This window comes from Colobus angolensis, unplaced genomic scaffold (assembly GCF_000951035.1).
Source record: "Colobus angolensis palliatus isolate OR3802 unplaced genomic scaffold, Cang.pa_1.0 Scaffold230, whole genome shotgun sequence".
NCBI lineage: Eukaryota > Metazoa > Chordata > Mammalia > Primates > Cercopithecidae > Colobus > Colobus angolensis.
Window position 1 is genome coordinate 4,014,307 of NW_012115489.1, and position 22,746 is coordinate 4,037,052.

The window sequence follows — 22,746 nt, forward strand, 5'->3', positions numbered from 1 at the left end:
CCCGTCTCTACTAAAAAATACAAAAAATTAGCCGGGCGCGGTGGCGGGCACCTGTAGTCCCAGCTACTTGGGAGGCTGAGGCAGAATGGCGTGAAGCCGGGAGGCGGAGCTTGCAGTGAGCCAAGATCACGCCACTGCACCGCAGTCTGGACCACAGAGCCAGACTCCATCTCAAAAAAAAAAAAAAAGATCACTTTACACTTTAAAATTACTTACTGGTTTTGCTAAATCTGACTGTATTTCCTAATAGGCTGAAATAAAATTTTGATACATTCTCAGAATCTTCAGGAATGTTTAAGCTATTTTCAGAGGACATAAACTAAAAACCATTACTTTAAAGACCAGTATTTATTAATTATTTGCCAATGTTGGATTCCCACTATTTGATTATTTTTATGCTAACTTCTCAGGTAAACAATAATGATTTAATGGACAGATGGATGTCACACCAATGGCACAGCAATGTATTCAAATGTTACAAATACATCCATAGTGCTATGTGATTGCTTTACAACCACTGCATTTCTTACGGGATAGAACAAAAAAATACAACGATGAAGCAGACGCCCCTTCTCCTAAGTTGTGTAACATGGGGAAAAACCCAATAATGCCCAAGTCTGTCAGTGTAAGATGTAAGAAAATATATTTATTTTTTCCATGACAATACTATGATAAAATTGTTAAATACATGCATGTTTTAAAAACAGACATAAGTAACATCTTTAGAGTTAACAGCCAAGCATACTAGTTTTACATTTGTGGTGTTTAATAGATTACTTATTTTCTATGTTTTTGCTATAATCAGGTTTTCCAAAAGATACAGAAACTAAATTCTGAAATTATACAATGATATAAAGTGTCCAAATTTCCCATTCTAACAGCAATTTAATATCCAAATTTTCACAAGGCAGGAAATGCTTCAGTTATCATCTAAGTGGAGTTGTTTTATTCCATATTACTCTCAGAATTCTGTGAATCAGACTGAATCACACACACATACTTCATCTACAGTTTTCTTCCTGTATATGTGTATTTAAATGTTTCCTTATACAATTAAACTTGATTTTAGGTACAGCACATCACAACTGATCATTCACCTTAAAAAAAAAATGTCTGTAGTGGTAACATTTCAAGAAATGAAAAAGGGAAGAGTTTGGGATCCGCAGTTTCTCCCTATCTTCTTTCAGCGACATTTACAAGCACTTGACCAAACAAAAATTAGTAAACAGTTACTAGTATTTATAAAAAACTTAAAATATTTAACATATAATACTCACTTTTAAAAAAAACATTCATTCTACAATCTTATAAAAGACAGAAACTTATATCTGTTCACAGTATGTGTATTTTGTAAACAGTAATTCACTATAATGCAATTTTGAAAGTAAAAACAGGTAATTTCCTAGTGTTATAAGGACCTTGACTTATGGCCAGCTAATGAAAGAGAAGAAAACTTAACATTCTTACTAGGAAAGTTAAGTATTTTGAAATGATTTATTTTACCTTTCAACATACCTTTAAGGTGGTACTATTTTAAATCTAGGATGTCTATCTATCTAGGCCAATCTTTTGCAAGCAATTCTGAATTAAAATGTATTTAAGAAAAAGCCATGCTCTTTTTTGAGAAAGTAACAGGATAAAACAAATGCCAGGAAGGGCATCAATCACATAATACCTACACCTCCACAACAATGAAAGGCTTCTTTTTCATGTTGTCTCCTGCTACTCACAATGTTATTTATATTTTTCCTAAACATTATGTTGGAAGCAAAAATTAAATGGAAGGAACCACCAGTTTATGATATATTAGAAAAAATGGGAAAAAGTATTTGGAATCAAACCGGGAGAAGAATGTTTAACAAAAATTGTATGAAAACCATTATTCAGTGTTCTTTTCTATGATCAATTGCAAAAACACTGACACTAATGTTAAACCTAACAGTTAACTTTTCCATGTTATAAATGAAAATTGTATTACCACCTAGAGATATTTTGATCTTTTATAATACACTACTGGAATGTTTAGGAAAACAGTTCAGAAGTTGAAAGTTACCCATTTAAAATGGAATAATTCTAAACGAAAGTACACTTTAAATGTGTAAGGAAATTCAACAACTTAAGTGAGCCATTCAATCTGGTGTGCAAAGTATTTTAGTCTTATGTGCAACACACAGGATCTATGTTGTTAGCTTTTTTTTTTTTTAAAAGTTCTGATTGGCTACTGTAAAGGCAATCTTAGAAGACACATGTAAATATAATATAAATCAATTTTCTTATCAAGTAGACATTTTCTCCACTCACATCTCTTAGTTTTTGGGGTATTCAGTCCCAGCAACCAAAAAAATAATGTAAATTATTAATATTTTGTTTCTGGTTAATGTTCAATCATTTTTTCTTTTATAAGAGCTGCTTTTGATTTATTGTTCTATGGTTCTTTAGCTAGGCACTTACACGTAAAAACATTCAGAGAGTTTCCCCTTAACACACTACTTTTAATTCTCATGAAAATGTCGCACAGTTAGAATTTGTCTTGCATAGATAAATTCTGTTTATAACATGGACTCTGATAATCCAAATATTAACATTCCTAATATAGGGAAAAATAAGCACCATTCATGGCTAAAAATAATAGAATCCTGTCATAACCCAATATCGTAAGGATCTGGATATATTCTAGACCAAATCACACTCCCTGAAACATTACCATGTGCAATAAAGCCTGACATATTAGCCAACTAACTGAATGTTATCCTTAATCCTTTACATTGGCACTAAAAATAGTCCATCTGTAATAAGCATGAATGTGACCATGTAATAATTAACAGCATAACTGAAAAGGAATAAAAAATCTAACCACCATAGCAAAATAAGGGGTTTAAGTATTATTAATGGCCCTGGTACATAATCCATAAAGATATAAATTAACCAAATTCAAGCCAAGTAATTTCCAGTGATATTCTAAGGCTAAGTCTAAAAGATGAATGTTCTGTAACTTTGGCCATAAATCATTTTCTTCTATGACAATTTTCTTCTAGAATAAATAAGATGGGCATGACAGCATGAAACTTCATTTCAGCAGGAAATAAAGACTTAAAATAAATGCTTTCAAGAAAAAGTTTATCAAGAGAATGAGTTCTGAATTAGTTAACCTCACACATGGACACACTGTTGGGCAGAACACACGCTGCTGGTACAAACATGCCCCAGTTGCACACCCATCAAATAAGAAGGAAGTATGAACACTTAAAATTATGGAGAAATAAGTATCTAGTGATAACAGGCATGAGCCCCTCCTCAGTTTTCATTCAAACCGCGCAGTCACTTCCAAAGCAGATTTGAATCTTAGAGTCAATAGTCTCAGATCTACACAACCTAGATTTTGATGTGTATCGCCCTTCAGGAAAATTCTGCTGAATCTGTGACACTCTGGGATAGGACTCGGTCAAGAAAGTTAGTTACTGAGCTTTCACGATGTGTCTAGTTTTGTAGCTAATAATCCCACATTTTACTCTGAGATGCCCAATTTTACACTTTCAAAACAAGAAAAAAGGCATTTCATAAAATGCACACAAATTTTAACATGATTCAAAATAGAGAATAGCAAAAATAACCTTAGAACAAAAAATTTTATCAGATTATATACCTGAGCGATAGAAAACTTTGAGATAGTGTTTTCAAAATATTGACATGTTAATGAATATTTTACTTTCAAAATACCATAAAATTGATTTTAAATTCCCTTTGGAAGAAAACATTCCCTGGTCTCCTTCACTAAATTACAAATAATTACCCAAATACAAAAAGGACCTGTAATGTTTGTTAAATATGGACGGCATGAAGACAATTAAGAAACTACAGGACTTATTTCCAACAAGAATACAATGTGCATGAAGTTTTGAAAATGTGACTTTTTACCACAGTTTCTGAGAGTGTAATAGTACTAAATGTTCTAAATGTAATCTTTCAGATCCATGGGTCGTGAAAGTAATGCTGGTTTGGAAAATGAGGTTGATACTTCCTCTCTTAAACTTCTCAATGAATGGCTGCTTCTGTTTCTAGGCCGCAGGAACAAAGCACCTCTATCACATAAGCACATAAACACACAACTCAACTATCCAGACACTCAGGGCCACAGTCTCAAATCCAGGGCTGTATAAATTCAACAAGCTGATGACCTAGATTGCACACATGTGCTAATCTATGCAATATATGATTCACAAGTTCATCTAATGTTAAAAGTCTAGCTAAGTGTTTAATAATGTAATATTAAATATTATTTATTTAAAATGGTCACTCATAAATGAGCCCCATAATGACTTCCATTCCTTGGAAGGGAAGCTTGATTTGAAACTAGCTTGTAAGTGAACTGACTTGTAAGAGAGGTAAAAATATGTCTTACATGAATTACTATCCCACAGATATGATGGAACATAATGCTAGTTTGACATTTAGATTTTTCTAACCAATGACTGGGCTTTCACTGAAGAGGAAAAGAGGGATTTCCCAATTATTTTCCCAGTCAGTAAGGGCTGGAGAGAACACATCTAGCTCTGCCTCTAACTAGTCCTTAATTGTCACTTCCAAGGGAGAAGCCACAAATCTAACTGGACAGAGCAAATCAGTATGAGAACACCTTGTAAACGCAGGCATGCAACCAGCACTGACAAACTGTGCACATTTACCAGTGTCTCAGACAACTGGACATGTGACTAATCTCTCCTTCCCACTTCCCTCCCTTCTTCCCGTGTTGTTGCTCTCCCTACACACACAGGTGGAGTGGGAGGAGAGGTAATATCCTGGGATCTGCAAGAAGGTCTAGCTGTCTTCAATTCAATGAGGAAAAAGAAGGAAAACCGCTTTGGCCTCAGACACAAACCACACTCTTTTAAGCATACAGCAACTTATAAGGAGCTTGCCCAGACTTAATAGTGTTACTCTGCTTCTCATTAAGCTAGTGATCCTTGTGTATGAAACTTCAGAAGTAGGGGAAAGGTGAGTGATATTCTGCATGTTTTTCATACAGAAAAAACAGTGAAGTCTTGCAGAGAACGAAAGGACTTAAGAGCCCCAGTGATACTCATCATTAGCCAAACAAATGAGTCGTTATATAGGTTAGAAAGGGCCCTGGATCCAGATGGTCACAGTTGAAATGCATATATATTGACAGACAAAGATCAAACAATCTCTTCTGGCCTTTTCTGGTTATCTCAGGTTAGTGTCGTTTAGAGCAATAAACGTTTACTGTAGCCAACGCCTATCCTTGTCCTGGAGAGATAAAGTATGGGATTGATACATTTCAACAGGGAACAAGGCAGGAGTTGAGGGCAAGCAGACTATGGTAACAGCAAAATTTGGTAGGGAGAGAAGGCAGCCCCAGATCTGATGTCTGGGGTGGAAGGTAAGGGAATGAGCCAAAGAGGATACAAAGGAAGACAAGAGAACACTATTTAGGGATGGCTCTGATTGGATATATTTTTCATTACTGAACATTTCTATGAACTATTATATAGTTTTAATATACTATGTATGTACAAAATGAATTGTATTTCACTCCAAATTTCCACAGATCATAAAGCTCAGAAATTTAGCTGAATCCTAGCAGTTAAAATCAGGATTCATACACAGAGAACATAACTAGATTTTGTCCCTTGTCACTCTGGCTTTTTTCCACAACACGGTTTTTAAAAATATACAATATGAGCTTCAAAAAAATTAATTGATCCATTATTTGCAAATACAATACAGAACCTCAGATGATAAAAAACAAAAAACCAAAAAACCAAACAAAAAAGGCATATCTTATTTGGACACTTAAAATTTTCAAGTACTTTTGCCTTAACTATGAAAAGGTAAAATACACAGGCAACCTGAGGGCAAGGAAAATACAACATACACTTTTCAGTTTTTTCCTTCTGCTTTTCCAAGAACCACAATCACTCCAGACATCGCTTGTGAGAAACAAGGGTGGGCAGAGGATGCTGTGCTGAAGGCACCCAACTCCGCACAGCTCACCAAGCTATTGCTGCACCTGCAACACAGGTATGCCTGTGGATTCAGATCGGTTTATGACAGTTACTAAGAAATAGCCCTTGGGTAACTGTTCCTGTAAGAAGCATTCTCTCTTTAGTTTTATATTTAAAAATGTGAGTACTGGATCAGATCATCTGGCATGATGAAAAGACTCATGAGCAGGAGGAACATCCACTAGGAGGTGTCAAAGATCACCACTGCCTGGGTAGCCAGGCTCAATCGCATGGTCTCCTCAGGAGGAACGAAACTCAATCAGGACAATATGGACAGCTAATGCTGTTAGATATTGCTTAGTAGTCATCTCACATAGTAAATCACTGGAATTATATGCTTATGAATAATATTGAATTTGCTCATATAAAGCTGTCACTATCACAAAATAAAATGATTTAAAAGAAACATGGGTCTATAGTCTTAGAAACATAAATTTTAAATATCAGGGCAGGCAACTGAAATAATGGAAGCAAGCATAAAAGCTAAAGAATAATGAAAAGGCTTGCAAAACCTATCACAGCAAGAAAACATGATTATGATTTGGGCTGGTCAGTGTCACACTTGTTTTCAAAGTTTGTACCCCTGAGACAACTGTTTGATAACCATTATACAGTAGGCACAGAAATCAGCATACTTTATCAAACAAAACACTAAATCACTGTCGCTACATCAAAAATTGTATTATTTTTTGTGAATGCTGTGGATAGAGGAGAATAATCTTAGAAGTTTTAAAATCTGTGCTTGGTTTTCATCTAGAAAGGAGTAAACGTCAGGCAAATCAACATCACCTGTTACTTGGACATTTTCTCCCTGGCCTGCAAATCCACTTGCAATTCCACCACGTATACATATGAGAAAACCACAAACAACAGAACAGAAAACAGTTGCGGCGGGATTTGTTTTACACGTATGTACAAGTAGGTATTAGTCTTGAAATGCTTCTTGAAGGTAGAGTACGTGAGAATTCTTTGGCTTGATCACAAAGAGCTCCAAATCTTGAGTTTTGTGGACTGAGGATTCTGAGTCACTATACTTTGGCTTTTAGACTACATTAAAAGCACATGAACACTTTTAGTTAACTTAACATGTAGTGAAGTTCACCTCCTAAAAATACTTCACAGGATCCCTCCAAGAATGCCCAGTGCTGATGTAGCAACACTAGCAATAAGAGCTTATTGAGATGGCCGACTGAAGTGACACGGTGACACTGTTAATCGTTTGGTTTGTTCTGAAAAAAGTTTGTAAAGGACCATCCTCCTCCATTAGATTTAGGAGAGTCTTCATCTTTAGGAGGAATCAAAAATTGTCGGGAATTAATGGAGCATGGACTTCCAAATGAGACAATCTCACTGTTGCTGTCTATGGATCTAGGAGAGTCTGGAGACACTAAATTCCATGTATTTACATTGGCCTGAGGTCTGTAACCCACAGTTTTCTCTAAGTCCTCTTCTGCAGCTATATCTTCCACAGTAGAATTAATGGGGAGGTGCATCTGTGGTTTATAGCCTGCTCCTCCTACAGGGTCATTTTCTTGTTCTTCTTCTGGTTTTGCTTGAGGCTGATACATCGACTGAACATCAATGTAAATGACTTGTGCAGTCCCTCCAGCTTCATCTGCTGCTGGGTTTGGTATTTCTTCCTCAATGATGGGTGGACAATAGGACACAACCACATGGTTTTCAGGCTCTGCATCAGAGCGATCTTCAGGACGCTCAGCTACTGGGGAAATTATTTCTGTATCTTCTATTTTAGGAAATGCTGATCGAGTTTCTAGAACCTCAACATTATTTGGGGTACAAGGATTCATTTCCAATGTTTTAAGACCACTGCTTCCCTAGAAATAAATTGAAAAATGGTGATTAAAAATAGCACTAAATGCTACTGCAATGCTCCTCCTACAAACAGGGGCACCTTTTTCCCCAAATCTGCTTGTAAACAGGTGCCTCTACTACTCTGCATTTCACACTACAGAACAGCCACTTTTTTCTTCTATATCAGTATTTTCCTTGTTATTAATATTTGTGGGAGAAAAAAGAGCATGGTATAATTTAAAATTAATAATTTTAGAAACTGGGATGTTTCAAAGTATACTATCTTCCCAACACTTTTTACTTAGAATGACATTTGCACGTTAAAAACTTTTCACAAAAGATTAAAAAAACAAGCCAGCACGTCAAAGATAAATGTAAGAAAATAAAAGATTACCTCACAGACACTCTTTTGAAACTGTAACGCTTTACAGTTTTCTGGATTTGGAATATCAGGGTAGAAGGTTTCTTTAATCCTTTAATAAAAAATTATTAAAGTAAATTTAATAGTTTTAAGATTATTAGCTAATAAGTTAATAAATCATTAGGCTTATTTTGAAGTATTTATGAATCCGTTAATGAACATCTGAGATTCAAATGGAAGCTCTTTCGTGTGATCATTCACTAGAGCTGTCTATACAACGCACTGAGAGGTTCCAATTTGAAAACCATAAACAGGGCTGGGCGCAGTGGCTCACGCCTGTAATCCCAGTACTTTGGGAGGCTGAGGCGGGCAGATCACAAGGTCAGGAGATCGAGATCATCCTGGCTAACATGGTGAAACCCCGTCTCTACTAAAAATACAAAAAATTAGCTGGGCGTGGTGGCAGGCTCCTGTAGTCCCAGCTACTCAGGAGGCTGAGGCAGGAGAATGGCGTGAACCTGGGAGGCGGAGGTTGCAGTGAGCAGAGATCGCGCCACTGCACTCCAGCCTGGGTGACAGAGTGAGACTCCATCCCCTCCCCTCCCCCAAAAAAAGAAAAGAAAACCATAAACAGTAATTCCATTTCTAGAACTACCATACCCATGTATCTCATGAAAACAGAAAGCAAATAATTAAAATAGTGGTTGCGCCACCTAGTCCAAAGGATCTGGACTATGGAAGAACAGCTGTGATCCCACGGCACTGCTTTACTGAGGTGGTTAAAAAGGTGGTCATAAAGGTGATAACTACGTGTCATGAGTACACCGCAGGCTGTGCTAAGAAAAAGGCTATTAATCTTGAACAAAAACTAAATGCAGCCAAAAATGAGATTTGCCTTTACCGAGGTGGGTTACCGAGGTGGTCATAAAGGTGACAGCCACGTGTCATGAATACATTGCAGGCTGTGCTAAGAAAAAGGCTATTAATCTTGACTAAAAATTAAATGCAACCAAAAATGAGATTTGCTCACTGTCCTATCATATTTTTATATTTACAGCTACTAAAAAGAACTATATTACTTGAAATTCCTACAGAAAAAATAACTTTGTTAATGTGAGTTTGAAACATTGTAACTTCTAAACTCCCTTCTTATTTTGTCTTTTTTTTTGAGACAGAGTCTTGCCCTATTGCTAGGGTGGGGTGCAGTGGCACAATCTTGGCTCACCGCAACCTCCAACTCCCTGGTTCAAGCGATTCTCCTGCCTCAGCCTCCTGAGTAGCTGGGATTACAGGCACGTGCCACCACACCCAGCTACTTTTTTGTATTTTTAGTAGAGACAGGGTTTCACCATGTTGGCCAGGATAGTCTTGATCTCCTGACCTCTTGATCCGCCTGCCTCGGCCTCCCAGAGTGCTGGGATTACAGGTGTGAGCCACTGCACCCAGCCTAATAGTTGTTTGTAAAATGTGACTTTTGGTAATGAGAATATGGTTACCAAAACAGACTATTCTATAGTTCTACAACTATTACTATTTTGATTTATAAGCCGATTGCTAAAATATGTTCTCTTGTCATAAATGATGTCATTTTTAAGGCCGGTGAGGACTGGTCTAAGCATGAATGCAGCCACTGGCCCCATACCCAGCCAGGACAGCTCCTGCCAGGTAACCACACACATGGCCCTCTCTCCCATGGAGCCCCCACTGACTTCACCTCACCTCACGTCACTCATTGCTGCTTCACCAGGCATACAGCTCCTCTCACTTTCTCTGAAGGTTTTAACTCTTTCCAATTTCAGGACCCTCAAAGAAACAATTCTCTGTCTGTAACATTCTTTTCCCTCTCCTTACCCTTTGGAACTCTCCCACAGACTGGCCGTGACCAGCAGTGGCCGATCAGCTCCTAGAACGTAGCCTCCTGCTGGTCTCCTCAGGGTACCTGGTTCAGTCTTCCTAGCACCCACTCACACTCTGCAAGCACACATTTGCTGGATGTCTATGGTTTACTGTCCCTCTTCCCACACTGTGCTCCAAGTCTATAAGAACCATGGCTTGTTTTGTGCACTACAATATTCCCCCCTTCACATGGAAGAGGTCATTCGTATTTGTTGAATAAATGAGCAAATGATCAAAATGATAGGTCACGAGGGCAAGTGAGATCTTAATCATTAATCATGTTTAATCTTGTAGACAGCTATTGCCGTATTTCAGCCTATAAATATTAGGAAAAACAGTAGAAAAAAATTTACACATTGACTCTATTAAGACCTTTAGATAATGTCATGTTTAATATTAAATTCAACATTAATTCTAATTAAAACTTTTTTTACTAACTTATTACAACAAAAAAGATATACTTAATATATAAACTAATCTTACAAATCCTATAATCATGCCCTTAAGAAGAAAAGAGCAAGAGTAAATGCAGAAACCATTACCATTCTCGTTTCCGATAACAAAGGATACTTGTCACCACTCCAACAATGACAGCCACTGCCACTGGGATGAGAATGGCAATAATTAATCCCACAGCTGAAATGAGAATATTACAAATATTAAAATCACCATTTTTAGTGTGAAGTAGAGAATAGATTTATGTTAGAAGATATTTAGGTTGGTAGATTATTTAGGAAAAAAACAAAATTAACTGCTGCAGGGACACTGAAAAACTATTACAATCTAACCATCAGGTATCGTGATAATTTTTACGCAAATACTTAAACTTGTTCAAGTAGGGTTTCTCAATCTTGAAACTTTTGACATTTTAGGCCAGACAGATCTTCACTAGAGGATTGGGGGAGACAGTCCTGTATACTACTGGAAGTTTAACAGCGTCCGTGGCCTCTCACCGCTAAATACCAGTAGTATCCCCCAGTTATGACATCGAAAAATGATACCAGACAGTGCCAAGTATCTCATAGGTGACAAAATCACCCTCCGTTGAGAATCACTGCTTTAGAGAACCATATCCTCATGGCTCTTTATTTAAGAGCTGTGTGTGAACTCTCCAACTCAGGGGTAGAGGATAAGCCCATGATCCAAGTAAAGTTCTTTACTGCTGAAAGATAGTCAAGGCCATCACTGTTCTTGTCTCTCAAATTTATGAGTGTTGTGCTTTACAAAAAAATTTTTAAGAGCATCTTCACTTTTCCCTAGATATGTGAGAAATCACAGAAAAGCTGGAGCAAAACATTTTTAAACACTGACCTTGTTAGATAAATTTAATATGACTTTAGACCTCTAGACTTCAGATGTATCCCAAATTCATTAATTTATTAGGTACTCATTTGGAAATAACTTCAAATAACTGACAAGAATAAACATAAAGTAATCTTATAGCTTTTTAATCCTTCCCTCCACCAGCCAAAAAATGCAACAAAATGTGAATGGTTTTTAGAAAGGGTGGGGAGGGGTTCCTACATAAACCAAGAATCACTAGGAACACTACGCATGCAGGATGGAAAGCACCTCAACAGCAACCCGAAACTTACAATTTTCCTTTGTCACCACGTACATACTCTTCTCTGGGCCCACTCCACCATCTGTATAGGCTCGCAAGACCAGGTGGTAACTTGTTTTACCTTGAAGGTCAGCAATCCTCAGTGTCTTCTGGGATATGTCAGTAATATTCTTAACCTTTATGTCAGAATGACCTATTTTTAAAATGAAGTATGTTAGCACTAATCTCTAACCCGTTTTAAATGCATGGTTACCTATACCTGTCTCACTAACTGCCCTTCTAAGTGGTTCTAGCTGCAGCCATCCCAGCCAAGGACTCTGGAGCTGCCACTACCTTGTTCAAACTCTACCCCCATGCCACTCAATAGCTGTATGATATGGGCCTGTTATTTAAACCACTCTCAACTGGAGTTTTTCTACTTATGAAATAGAGTATCACGACTTAAGCTGTGTGAAGTTTTCACACACATTCTCTAGCATAATGCCTGGCATACAGCAGGCAATCAATAAAAGTCCCCTTTCTGCTACTAAAAGCATGAAAACTACCACAACCAAAACCCACTTAGGCTGAGCCTTCCTACGAGTGAGAGTGAAAGATGGGATGAAGCAAACGTGCAAATCAATAGAGATGACTCCAAACCACTTAGAAAAAGGATCAGTGTGATGGGAACTCTCAAATGAGACTAGTGAGAAATCCTTTGAGTTATAACTTCAAAAGGAAGAATGAGGAATCATTTGAACTACTATATTATTTTTAAAAATTTAACCAGAATAATGCAGGACAATAGGTTAAAAAATTAACTAGTACTAAATGGTTAATAACAAAAAGTGACAGTTCTCTACCAGCTCCTCCTCGCGCCCCCTACAACCACTGTAAAAGTCATGTAATCAGTTTCTATGGGTATTTACCTCCATATTCCAAAGTAGCAAACTTACAGAGATGTGACTTTTAACTATTAGACCTTATCTACACATACTTTATAAGGGCAGATAAAGATAGAGCTCTTTTACACTACCATCACCCTTTCCCCCACTACATCATTCGTATAGAAACATCAGAACATTTGATGAATTCAGTTGGATTACTATGATTATATAAACATGAGTTACTGCTAAGACAAACTGCTTGGTGTGATAATGTTTCCTTTCTTGTTTTCCCATTGTTATAACTGCTTTTTCCCTCATTTGCTTGATTTTCTATATACCAATCAGTAATTCTTCCCATATCCTCCAATGTACACTCAGTAAGATTTTCTACGTGGTCAAACAACAAAATCCCAGCTCCACATCTTCTCTGCCCTCCCCTCCACCCATCCCCTGCCTTCTGCACTAGACTGGATGCCTCCTGGGCTGCGGCTCTCCTAGAGCTCCCTGCTCTCTCTCCCCTGTGGCTTCCTGGGTTGGCCTCACTTCATTTCCTCATTAGGATGCACTCTTCTAGTAGCTTCTTGAGAAAAGCAACATGGGGGAAGTAAATATTTGCAGCCTTCTATGTACAAAATGTCTGCATTTTAATCTCACTTTGGTTGACAGACTGGTGGAGTATCGAATTTTAGACTGAAAATAATTTTCATTCTGTATTTTGAAGAGACTTCTGTGGTACCTTCTAGTATCTGGAGTATTGCTGGGCTGTCTGTTGCCATTATTATTCCTGATTCCTTGCACATGACCTGCTTGTCTCTGATCATTTCTTTACACGTTAGCTGCTCGGAAAATTCATAATGACATACCTTGGCATAGATCTTTTTTCTATTTATTTTGCTGTGTATTTAATGAATTCTTTCACTCTATATACAGTAGTCCTCTGTTTTCCTCATAGAATAACTGTAACAATATACTGTAATAAAAATTATGTAAATATGGTCTCTCTCTTTCTTAAAGTATCTTATTGTACTGAACTCATCTATTTTCAGACTGCGTTTCACCAGGGGTAACTGAAATGGCAGAAAGTGAAACCATGGAAAGTGAAACTGCAGAGAAGTGGATCTGCTTGTAGTTAGACCCTTCAGTTCTAAGGAACTTTCTTCAATTGATCCCTCCATTCAGACCAGATTGATCCTCACCACTTGGCCTCCAAGGCCTGGTCTGGCAGGTACTGGAGAAGTTCCTTCTCGACAATGCCTGACTGCCCACACAGATTTCACAATCCTCCACTCATTTAAGTCATTTGCCCCACTTCCACCCACAAATTTCTGAATCTTCTTTTTTGGGGTTGTTTTTGCCTCTTCTGTTCTCTCCTTGTGGCTTTATTAGAGTTTGGGTTTTTTTCCCCTTCTTTATGCTAACTTTAGTGACCAATCTACCATGTCTCACTGGAAATCCAGATGCTAGAATTTTAACTGTTTCAAGTGTAAAATTTCCAAGCATGTGAGGCAAGTCACACTAGACTTGGGATGTCTGTGCAATTTGATATTTAGGATGTCCCTCATTCACCAGCAACCATGAAGGTTCAGGCAATGCAGAACCTGGGGACCAAAGGGGAGGCATACACTTCCTGCAGCTGCTCTGGGAAGTGGCTGAGACAATGCCCGGCCAGCACCGCCATGCCGTGGTGGAGTTCTCTACTTCTCAGACAGGCATTAAATAATTAAAATGATTTCCTTCTGAGGAGAGGCCAACCAGGGAAATGAAAGCTCTCAAACTGAAAAGACGATATGCTTGTGTTATGCAGCTATAAGAAACATCTGATTCTCCGCAGAAATATAATGAAAGGAAAAGCCAGAAATCTGTACAATTTTGTATTTGTAAATCTGAGAATTCTCTAAAGTCTTTGGATGTACACTTGTCAATTTCCAAGGATTGTCTGTACTTTTTAATAAATCCCCAATCAAGTCAGTTAAGTTTTCCAGCTTATCAAGGACACGGCTAAGTAAAATGCTAATAGGCCAATGGTTTTTGTCAAATTACAACTGAGAATCTGAAGCTAACTCTGTTTTCCTGAGTTTTTCTCCTCCACTGTTATAAGTACAAGATTTCTTTTTGGAAGTAAACTTCATGAGATGCTTTGTTATGGATTATGTAAGGCTCTAACTAAAGAGATGGTTTCTCTCCTGTGAGGCTTATAATCAAAGGCTTCAGAATAAATGATTTAAATATTTCTGACAGACTATGCATGTCAATTATTGCATTTTAAAATCTTAAAACTCTTATATTCATAGAATTACTGCCTTTTCATTTCTCTATCTTTCAGATAGTTTTGAAAACCAGTACTAAACTACTGAGCAGGACTTTCTTTTCCTTTTTTTTTCTGTTGTGGTTAAAGAGAAACTTCTAAGAAACACTATCCTCGTGCTATCAATTCACTTACCTGATTCTAAAATCCTCATCTTTGATGTGTCTCTTTCTCCTTTTCCAAAGTAAAACAAATATCCTCTTAAAAAGCCTCTAAGTTCTTCCACAGGAATGTCTTCCCATTTTACTAATATCGAATCTGCAGAAGTATCCTCAACAGTAAAATTTGGTGCAACAGTGGGAGCTGTAAAAGGAAAAAGTCATTTGCTAAAGGGGAGTGTACGAATACAGAGTAATACAGTAATGTTTCCTGAGCTTTCTAGCCTCAAAACTAATTCAACTTGGAATTAAAACTTTATGTAATCATAAACTTGGAGAGATATAATCACAAACGCCTTTTTTGTGAAGCTTACATACTAATAACCATAGACAAAAATATTTTTTAGGAACAAAGGCAGAACTTAATATCACTTTCAGACAAAATATGTATCTAGGGAAGTGATCTATGCAAAATCTTTCTGAGGCTATTCAGATAGACTTTATTTGTATTTCCCATCTTTCCTGATAGTCCTGAAGAAGTTAACAGTTTTTTAAACTTGTAAAAGTACTAATTACATATTTTTGATATCAAGTTCAGATTTAATTTTCTTGAGGACGAGAGTAAAATTGTGAAATATAAACATTCAACAAATGATTTCAGAGTAAGCAGGCCCAGTGCAGTGGCTGATGCCTGTAATCCCAGCACTTTAGGAGGCTGAGGTGGGAGGATCGTTTGAGCCCAGGAATTTGAGATCAGCCTGGGCAACATAGTGAAACCTCATCTCTACACACACACACACAAACACACACACACACACAAATTAGCTGAGCATGGTGGCATGCACCTGCAGTCCCAGCTACCCAGGAGGCTGAGGTGGGAGGATCACCTGAGCCCAGGAGGTTGAGGTGGAAGTGAGCCATGACCTTGCCGCCACCACACTCCAGCCTGGGTGACAGAGTAAGATCCTCTCTCTCAAAAAAAAAAAAAAAAAAAAAAGGGGAAAAGGAGGAAGGAGGAGAAAAAAGTAGTAATCAAACACTTTTTAATTTATCAAATTATAATTCAACTTGGAATTAAAACTTTATTTAATCATAAACTTGGAGAGCGATAATCACAAACGCCTTATTTTTAGAATTCATCTTATTTTTAGAATTCAATCATACTATTGTTGCCAATTTATAATTTCTCATGTTACCCTGAACTCTTAAAATAAGTACCCATTTAACTTACCCAATTCTTCTATATATCCAATCATGGAGCGTAATAATTGATATCCTTGATTTCTGCACCCATACAGGAAAAAATTATATCTTACACCTGGTCGAAACTGATCTATAAGATGAACATATCAGCAAACTTTCATAAATAAATTACTATGAGTATCTATTTCAGAAATATCAAATTTATAACACTCTAAAACTTCCAAAGCTAATTTTACAGATGTTTTATTAAAAAATACATATTTTAAAGATTAGTATTCAGAATGAAAACTGACTAAACAAAAATTAAATTTATTTCTATTTTAACTATTTTACAGATGTTTTATTAAAAAATACATATTTTAAAGATTAGTATTCAGAATGAAAACTGACTAAACAAAAATTAAATTTATTTCTATTTTAACTATTTTACAGATGTTTTATTAAAAAATACATATTTTAAAGATTAGTATTCAGAATGAAAACTGACTAAACAAAAATTAAATGTATTTCTATTTTAACAAAAAGTTTAGTAATATAAGATGGGATTGCCTTGGAGAGAACAACGATGATTAAGGCTTACATTTTGTTCCTTTTTCCAGGAAGAAACATCATTGCTTGATTTTTTTTTTTTTTTTTTGAGACAGAGTCTCGCTCTGTCGCTCAGGCTAGAGTGCAGTGCTGTGATCTTAGCTCACTGCAACTTCTGCCTCCCGGGTTCAAGTGATTCTCCTGCCTCAGCCTCCCGAGTAGCTGGGATTACAGGTGCCTGCCACTGCACCTGGCTAATTTTTGTATTTTTAGTAGAGACGGGGTTTCACCATCTTGGCCAGGCTGGTCTCGAACTCCTGACCTCGTGATCCACCCACCTTGGCTTCCCAAAGTGCTGGCAACTGCTGGATTTTAAGGAACAAAATGTAAGTCCAAATCAACTTCCTGGGTCAGTTCACTAAGCCATTCATTCCAGGTCTACATCATGCTTCTATAAATCCCTTCCCTACATAGTGTTATTTCTGAGTTGGAAAAAACAAACAAACCCACTGCTCTCTCCTCTCGTTCCAAGAAGCAGAATTAAAAGTTGCACTCTGCCTTGAAGCTTCAGTGTTAAAGGAACTGGGTCTTAGAGTTTGTTCCTCTTTATAGCATCACCATTAAGTGTTTTTGGGTGACTTAACTTTACAAGATATAGAGGTGCTTTGAATTAACTCCACAGGACACAGAGGTACTTCCAATTGAAGTACCTTAACTTAAATTCAAAAGGCTCCTTTTAAATGTCTCCTGAATACAATGCAATGTGTGCAATGTGAGCAACACAGACACGCACAAAACAAAATGTCAAGCATGGAGACACTTGTGGAGTGGTGGGGAAGACAGATGAACAAGGGTAACCGTAACAGTGTGTTATATTAGAGGTATGTATCAGATTCCATGGAATCTTAAGTGAGGGGCCAAATGAGTCTAAGAAGATCAGAAACAGCTACCATCAGGGCTATCTGAATAAGGCCTTGAAGGGCACTGAGATGCTCATCTGTGGTGGTGGAGAAAGAAGAAAATGCCGGGGGACGCGGAGGGGGATTGGCAGCATATGGCATTGCATTTAATTTGCAGAATGCAATTATTCTGGTGTGGTTAAAGCATTAGTTCTCCAATCAAGTGCCCGTAACACACCAGTGGCCTGCAGGCTCCAATGTGAGACAGTAGTCAATTTCTAAAATCACACAACCCAAGAAAAACTGAATCAATTTGTCTAAACTTTTAACTTTTCTTCTTGCAATGATTTTCCTTAAATGTTTGCTATGTGCTGGCACGTCCTTAATACGTATTAATGCAACTCAAGCTCAGCCAACTGTGTTTAGTTTCGTAACACTTTTTTTTGGAGAAAGGTATGCTTGAGGTTATGATTTTATACTGCATGTACATCTGTAAATCTGTACTTCTTTTTATATTAAATGTATTAACATTTTATAGGGCTCTGACACTTTAAACAAAAGAGCCTGAGAAGGTTAGAGCATTAGAAATGTGTGAAGGTCAAAAAAGAGAGCAGACAGCTTAATGAGTAGACAATGGGATGAGGGAGGAATAATAGGTGTGCCTACTATGTGCCACTTGTTGTTCCAGAAGCTCAGCAGTAAATAAAAGACAATATTCCCAGCCTCTTGAAGCTTTGAATAACTTTGAATTTGAACCCGGGTTCTATCACATAATAATTTTGTGACCTTGGAAAAGTCACCTAACTTCTCTGAGTTTTTGTTTTCTCAAGCTTTGTGTCTTTGTTCAATTGAGCTGGCACAGAAAGTTCTCCTCCCACAATCATCGCGGGGCAGCTTCTCCATATCCTGCAAGGCTCAGCTAAAACTTAAATGGGTAGATACTCCATTTATATCCACTCCAGCCTACCCCAGTTCATCCTGATTATTCTAAAAGCCCAGGTGAGAAATGACAGACTGGAACCGTGTAAGGCTCATTCAGCTCCATGGGAGGGGATGCAAGGGAAGGTGCAGGAAAGAGAAGGCTAGCAAGTGGTTGGGACCTTGAAAAGGGAAGTGCACTGTAAGAAAGGATAAAGGGAACAACTCAGGAAGATCATTACCACTTCAGCCAATTATTATATGTGGAGGAGTTTGGCTGTATTCCAAGTAGAACTGGAAAATAATCTGAACTCATATGTGATAATCCAGTGAATGGGACCCATCCTCATCATTTGACAGAGAAACAATAAGCAAGTAGAAAGTGTTCCCTGAGAGAGAGGTAAGGAGTAGGCTGCTTGCTCTTCTGCACTTCCCTAACATGCAAGGGAGGCAGGAGACCGGAATGATCAAGAAGCATCACTACTGACAGGCTACAGGGTCCAGAAATCCCATGGGGACAGGCAGGATACACTCTCATCCTGCCAGGAAAAAAAGATGACATTGGAGAGAGGGCTCTAATGCCTAAGGAAAGGCTGGATTAGCCTGTAGGTTATTAAATACTGCTCTATGGCTAAACTTCTCAGGCTGCATCCCATCGAGGGCCACTCAACTGCAGCTCACAAGCTCCTGAGCATTAGGCTCATGGAACACAAGGCCTTCCACCCACACTGTGCTAGGTCCTGCTGATGCCCCCTTGCCCTGCATCAGGGAAAGTGGTAAGGGGTTCACGGCCTTTCTGCTCAGTCTCTCCCTAACCTTGGTAACCTGGGCCCTGGGCAAACAAGGCGAAGGCCCTTCTGTGACAGCAGGCTACAGTTCTGTAGTCTTCTTTCTTCATGAACATTTATTTATCCATGTTGCTAAATTTTCCACATAACTTTTAATGTTACTTAACATTCCATTTTATAGGTGTACCATCATTTACTCATTCCCTTAATTGCTATTTGGGTTTTAAATTTTTCACAATTATCAATAATATTGCCGTGAACATTCTTAGATTAAATCTGTGTTGTTCTCTGATTATTTCTAAGAATAAATTTCTAGACGAGTAATTACCAGATCAAAGGGTTTGGATCCCTCCACATGCTGCCACAACTACCCTCCCACTCCCAGGAAAATCAAACCTATTCACACCCACCCAGCAGGAAAGAGAATCACTTCACTGTACCTAGTCCAACGTGCTGCCTTTTAAAAATATTCTGTAGAACTTAATTAAGAGATACGAATTCATCTTACCAGATTCGATTACAGTTTCAGTGCTGTTTGAGGGGACTTTTCTCCAGTCCATAAGGCATGGTTCCGACCGAGACGAGTTACACCACTTAATGACGTAGTCACAAGTCATGTTGGGGTCGTAATGCCAGGTGAGGAGAATGCCCTTTCCCATCCCAACAACTTGCTCTATTTTGAGATCATCTTCAATAAGAAAGGAGGATATTTTACTGGCATTAAAAACAATAATATAAAGCAAACCTCACAAAAATGGACATGAGTTAGAAAAATCACTTCACTGTGAAAAAATTATAAACTAGTACTCAAACTAGATAAACCTTTAGCAAAGATTAGAAGTGTTGCTCTGTTATTTTTATTGTAACAACTGTAGCACTTACCTATATATATAGATTAACATAGCAGCCGAAAGAAAGTGACTTTTTAAAAGCACCTAGGATCAGGTAGTAACATATTAGGGCTAGGACATCAAGATCAAGGCCCAGGAAGGATGCAGCTAAGGGCACTGGCTGGGACGGGAGACTGGGGAGTGCACAGTCGACAGTCTGAAGCCCTCCTCTCATCACCCACCAGGAATGCGTGCAGAGAACAGGCGGGGCCCAGCACGGTGTGCGGAGTAGGCACTCAACGAACTTGTGGAAACAGCAGACGAACGAGCCCCCTCTCTTTCTTTCAAGGAAGACTGTGGCCCCAGAGGTGGGCTGAAGGGGTTGTCTGGCTGACCAGGGGCAGGGTGGGGGCAAGGGAGAAAGCTGTGGAGACACCCAGAGGCTATGAGGTGGGATGGCCGATGTGGGCACTGAGAAGGAGAAGCCTGCACAGCATCCTAGGAGATGCCATGGGCAAGGGGCAAAGGCTGAGGGCAGACACAGGAGTGGAGGCCCTGGCAAGGTTTCCTTTCCCTATCTTGCCAGATCTTGGCCTAGGTAAGAAGTGGAATCCCGGGCTTGGGGAGAAGAATTAGGGTGGGAGATAGGGCAGTGTGGTCAAAAGGGAGAAGGAAATTTCCCACTGTGACAGGAGAAAAGTAGTAGTTTTTATAACTGATTTGTATTTAATGGTTCAGTAAAAACAAACATAGAAAGGTTTTCGGTTATTTCTAAGAATAAAGTTTTAGACAAGTAATTGTCTCAGGAGCCAGATGCTCAGGAGGCTGCAAACTGTAGGTGAGTGGCCCTTGACAGGACGTAGCCACGGCAGAGTATTTAACCACCCACAGGCTACAAAAAGGGTTCAGTCAAACCAACACAGACATTTCCCACTGTAACAGCAGAAACTAAGTTAATAGCTATAACTGATTTATATTTAAGGGTTCAGTAAAAACAAACATAAAAAGGTTTTTTGAACAAAATGTGCATTCACAAAGCAACTACTACTAAATGCAAGACAACAATTTGGCTTAGAATATAGAACACTTCAGACATAACAGCTTTTTTTGCTCAACGTGATTAAAAAGCCACAGTGTAAACCTGAGTTGAGGCTGCAGAGCCTCCCTCCAGTCTTTCCAGTCCAGAAAATCTGTCATCAGATTTTCAGAAAGTGTCTGAAAGCTGATGACAGAATTGCTACTTCTGTAAATTATCATTTTCTAAGGGATACACAGAAAAGGTAGGATTATGCTTCCTGCATAAAAAGACAACATAGCTATTGCCTAGAATTGTGAGAGCAATGAAATATATAACCTAAATCAGTATGTTATCTTCTTATGGATGTTCATATCTCTGTCTCCTTCATTTTTTATTTTGTTATTTTTGCCAGGCCAAAATGAAGAAGTCATTATTCTAAGCCCCACCTCCCAGCATCTGCCACAACCCCTGGGCATCTCCAGCAGCACTGCTGCCTAGGCTCTGTATCTCTGAAATGCACTTTGTTTTCCCCCTTCCTTCCTCCAAATTCTCCTATGACTGACTCAAAGAGAACAAAGAAGCAGTCAAGTAACAAGCAATAAGAAATGGCCTCAAACTGGAGTTGGAAAGCGACTTAGAGGACCCTAACTGGACCGATTTTTCTTCCTCTAGAAGCTGTGGTTATAGAAAGGTGCTCCCATAGCAGGCAAGACAGAAAGGTGGGTAGGCAGAAAATGACTGGAGCACAGAGATCCGTGGAAGAAGAGGTGGACGTGGCCGTTTAAAGCTCGTAACTCTCAAAGTTGTCAAGATAGAAGCTGGGAGGAACGTATTAATCACTGGATATCTATAAAATTTAAAGAAAGGTGCTATATTTTAAGAATTACACCACAGTTGTTTTTCTAAAGCCTATACTGAAGATCTAATTTATACCTTAAGAAGACTTTTTTTAATCAATAAAGAATTTCTATTAATAAGGAATTTCTTACCAAAAAAGGTGCTAATTAAAATAAGCGCTTTTTTCTCCTGCCCAACAATTTGCAAAACAGCCTAGCTGACCTAAAATAAACTTTCCTAGTCTTGGGGAAGTGTCTTGGAGAAGTGCCTGAATGTCATCTGAATTAACTGTTAAAATATTTCTTCCTAAAAATATTATCCACCACTGTACCTCTCCAATATTATCCACTATTAGTTACTGAGTACAGTAATGATTGTATCCCGCAGTGCACATGCTTCAAGTCAATACTAATTACTTCTCTCTCAATGAACTGTAGACATCAATCTGCTCATTCTGCCTTCTATGTCAGCAGCAACAAGGTATACGAGAAGAATGCTGACATGACAAAAGAGCAAGTAACATCAGACATTTCTTACTTTAGTTTCCTGTTCTTATATACTAAACCATCTCGAGCACTCACCATTTGGAATTTCCATACTCGCTATTTTGGAAGGTGGTGACGAGCCCACAGAATTTTTAGCCACCACACTGATGATGTAGTCATTCTTATCAAGCTGTATCTCTGCTTTGTGCTGAGGATCAGGGATTTCAGAAAGGGACTGTGTTTCCTCATCTGATGAACATGATACATTGTAGGAAAGTATTTTTCCATTAGCTTCATTAATGGGTAAAGGCTATG

At 38.2% G+C, this 22,746-nt stretch overlaps 1 protein-coding gene across 2 annotated transcripts in view; it reads right to left on the bottom strand.

The window, feature by feature from the left end:
- Positions 1-626: 626 nt before the first annotated feature.
- The window catches only part of LIFR (leukemia inhibitory factor receptor alpha), a 115,470-nt gene continuing 93,350 nt past the window's right edge, over positions 627-22,746 (bottom strand). For both annotated transcript variants that reach the window (XM_011944392.1, XM_011944393.1), the window contains exons 13-20: positions 22,528-22,741; positions 19,770-19,949; positions 16,157-16,258; positions 14,963-15,130; positions 11,688-11,849; positions 10,635-10,728; positions 8,230-8,308; positions 627-7,858 (exon numbers count right to left, since the gene is read on the bottom strand). In XM_011944392.1, coding sequence (XP_011799782.1) covers positions 7,235-7,858; positions 8,230-8,308; positions 10,635-10,728; positions 11,688-11,849; positions 14,963-15,130; positions 16,157-16,258; positions 19,770-19,949; positions 22,528-22,741 — 1,623 coding nt within the window. In that variant the 3' untranslated portion in view covers positions 627-7,234. The remainder of the gene's footprint in view (positions 7,859-8,229; positions 8,309-10,634; positions 10,729-11,687; positions 11,850-14,962; positions 15,131-16,156; positions 16,259-19,769; positions 19,950-22,527; positions 22,742-22,746) is intronic.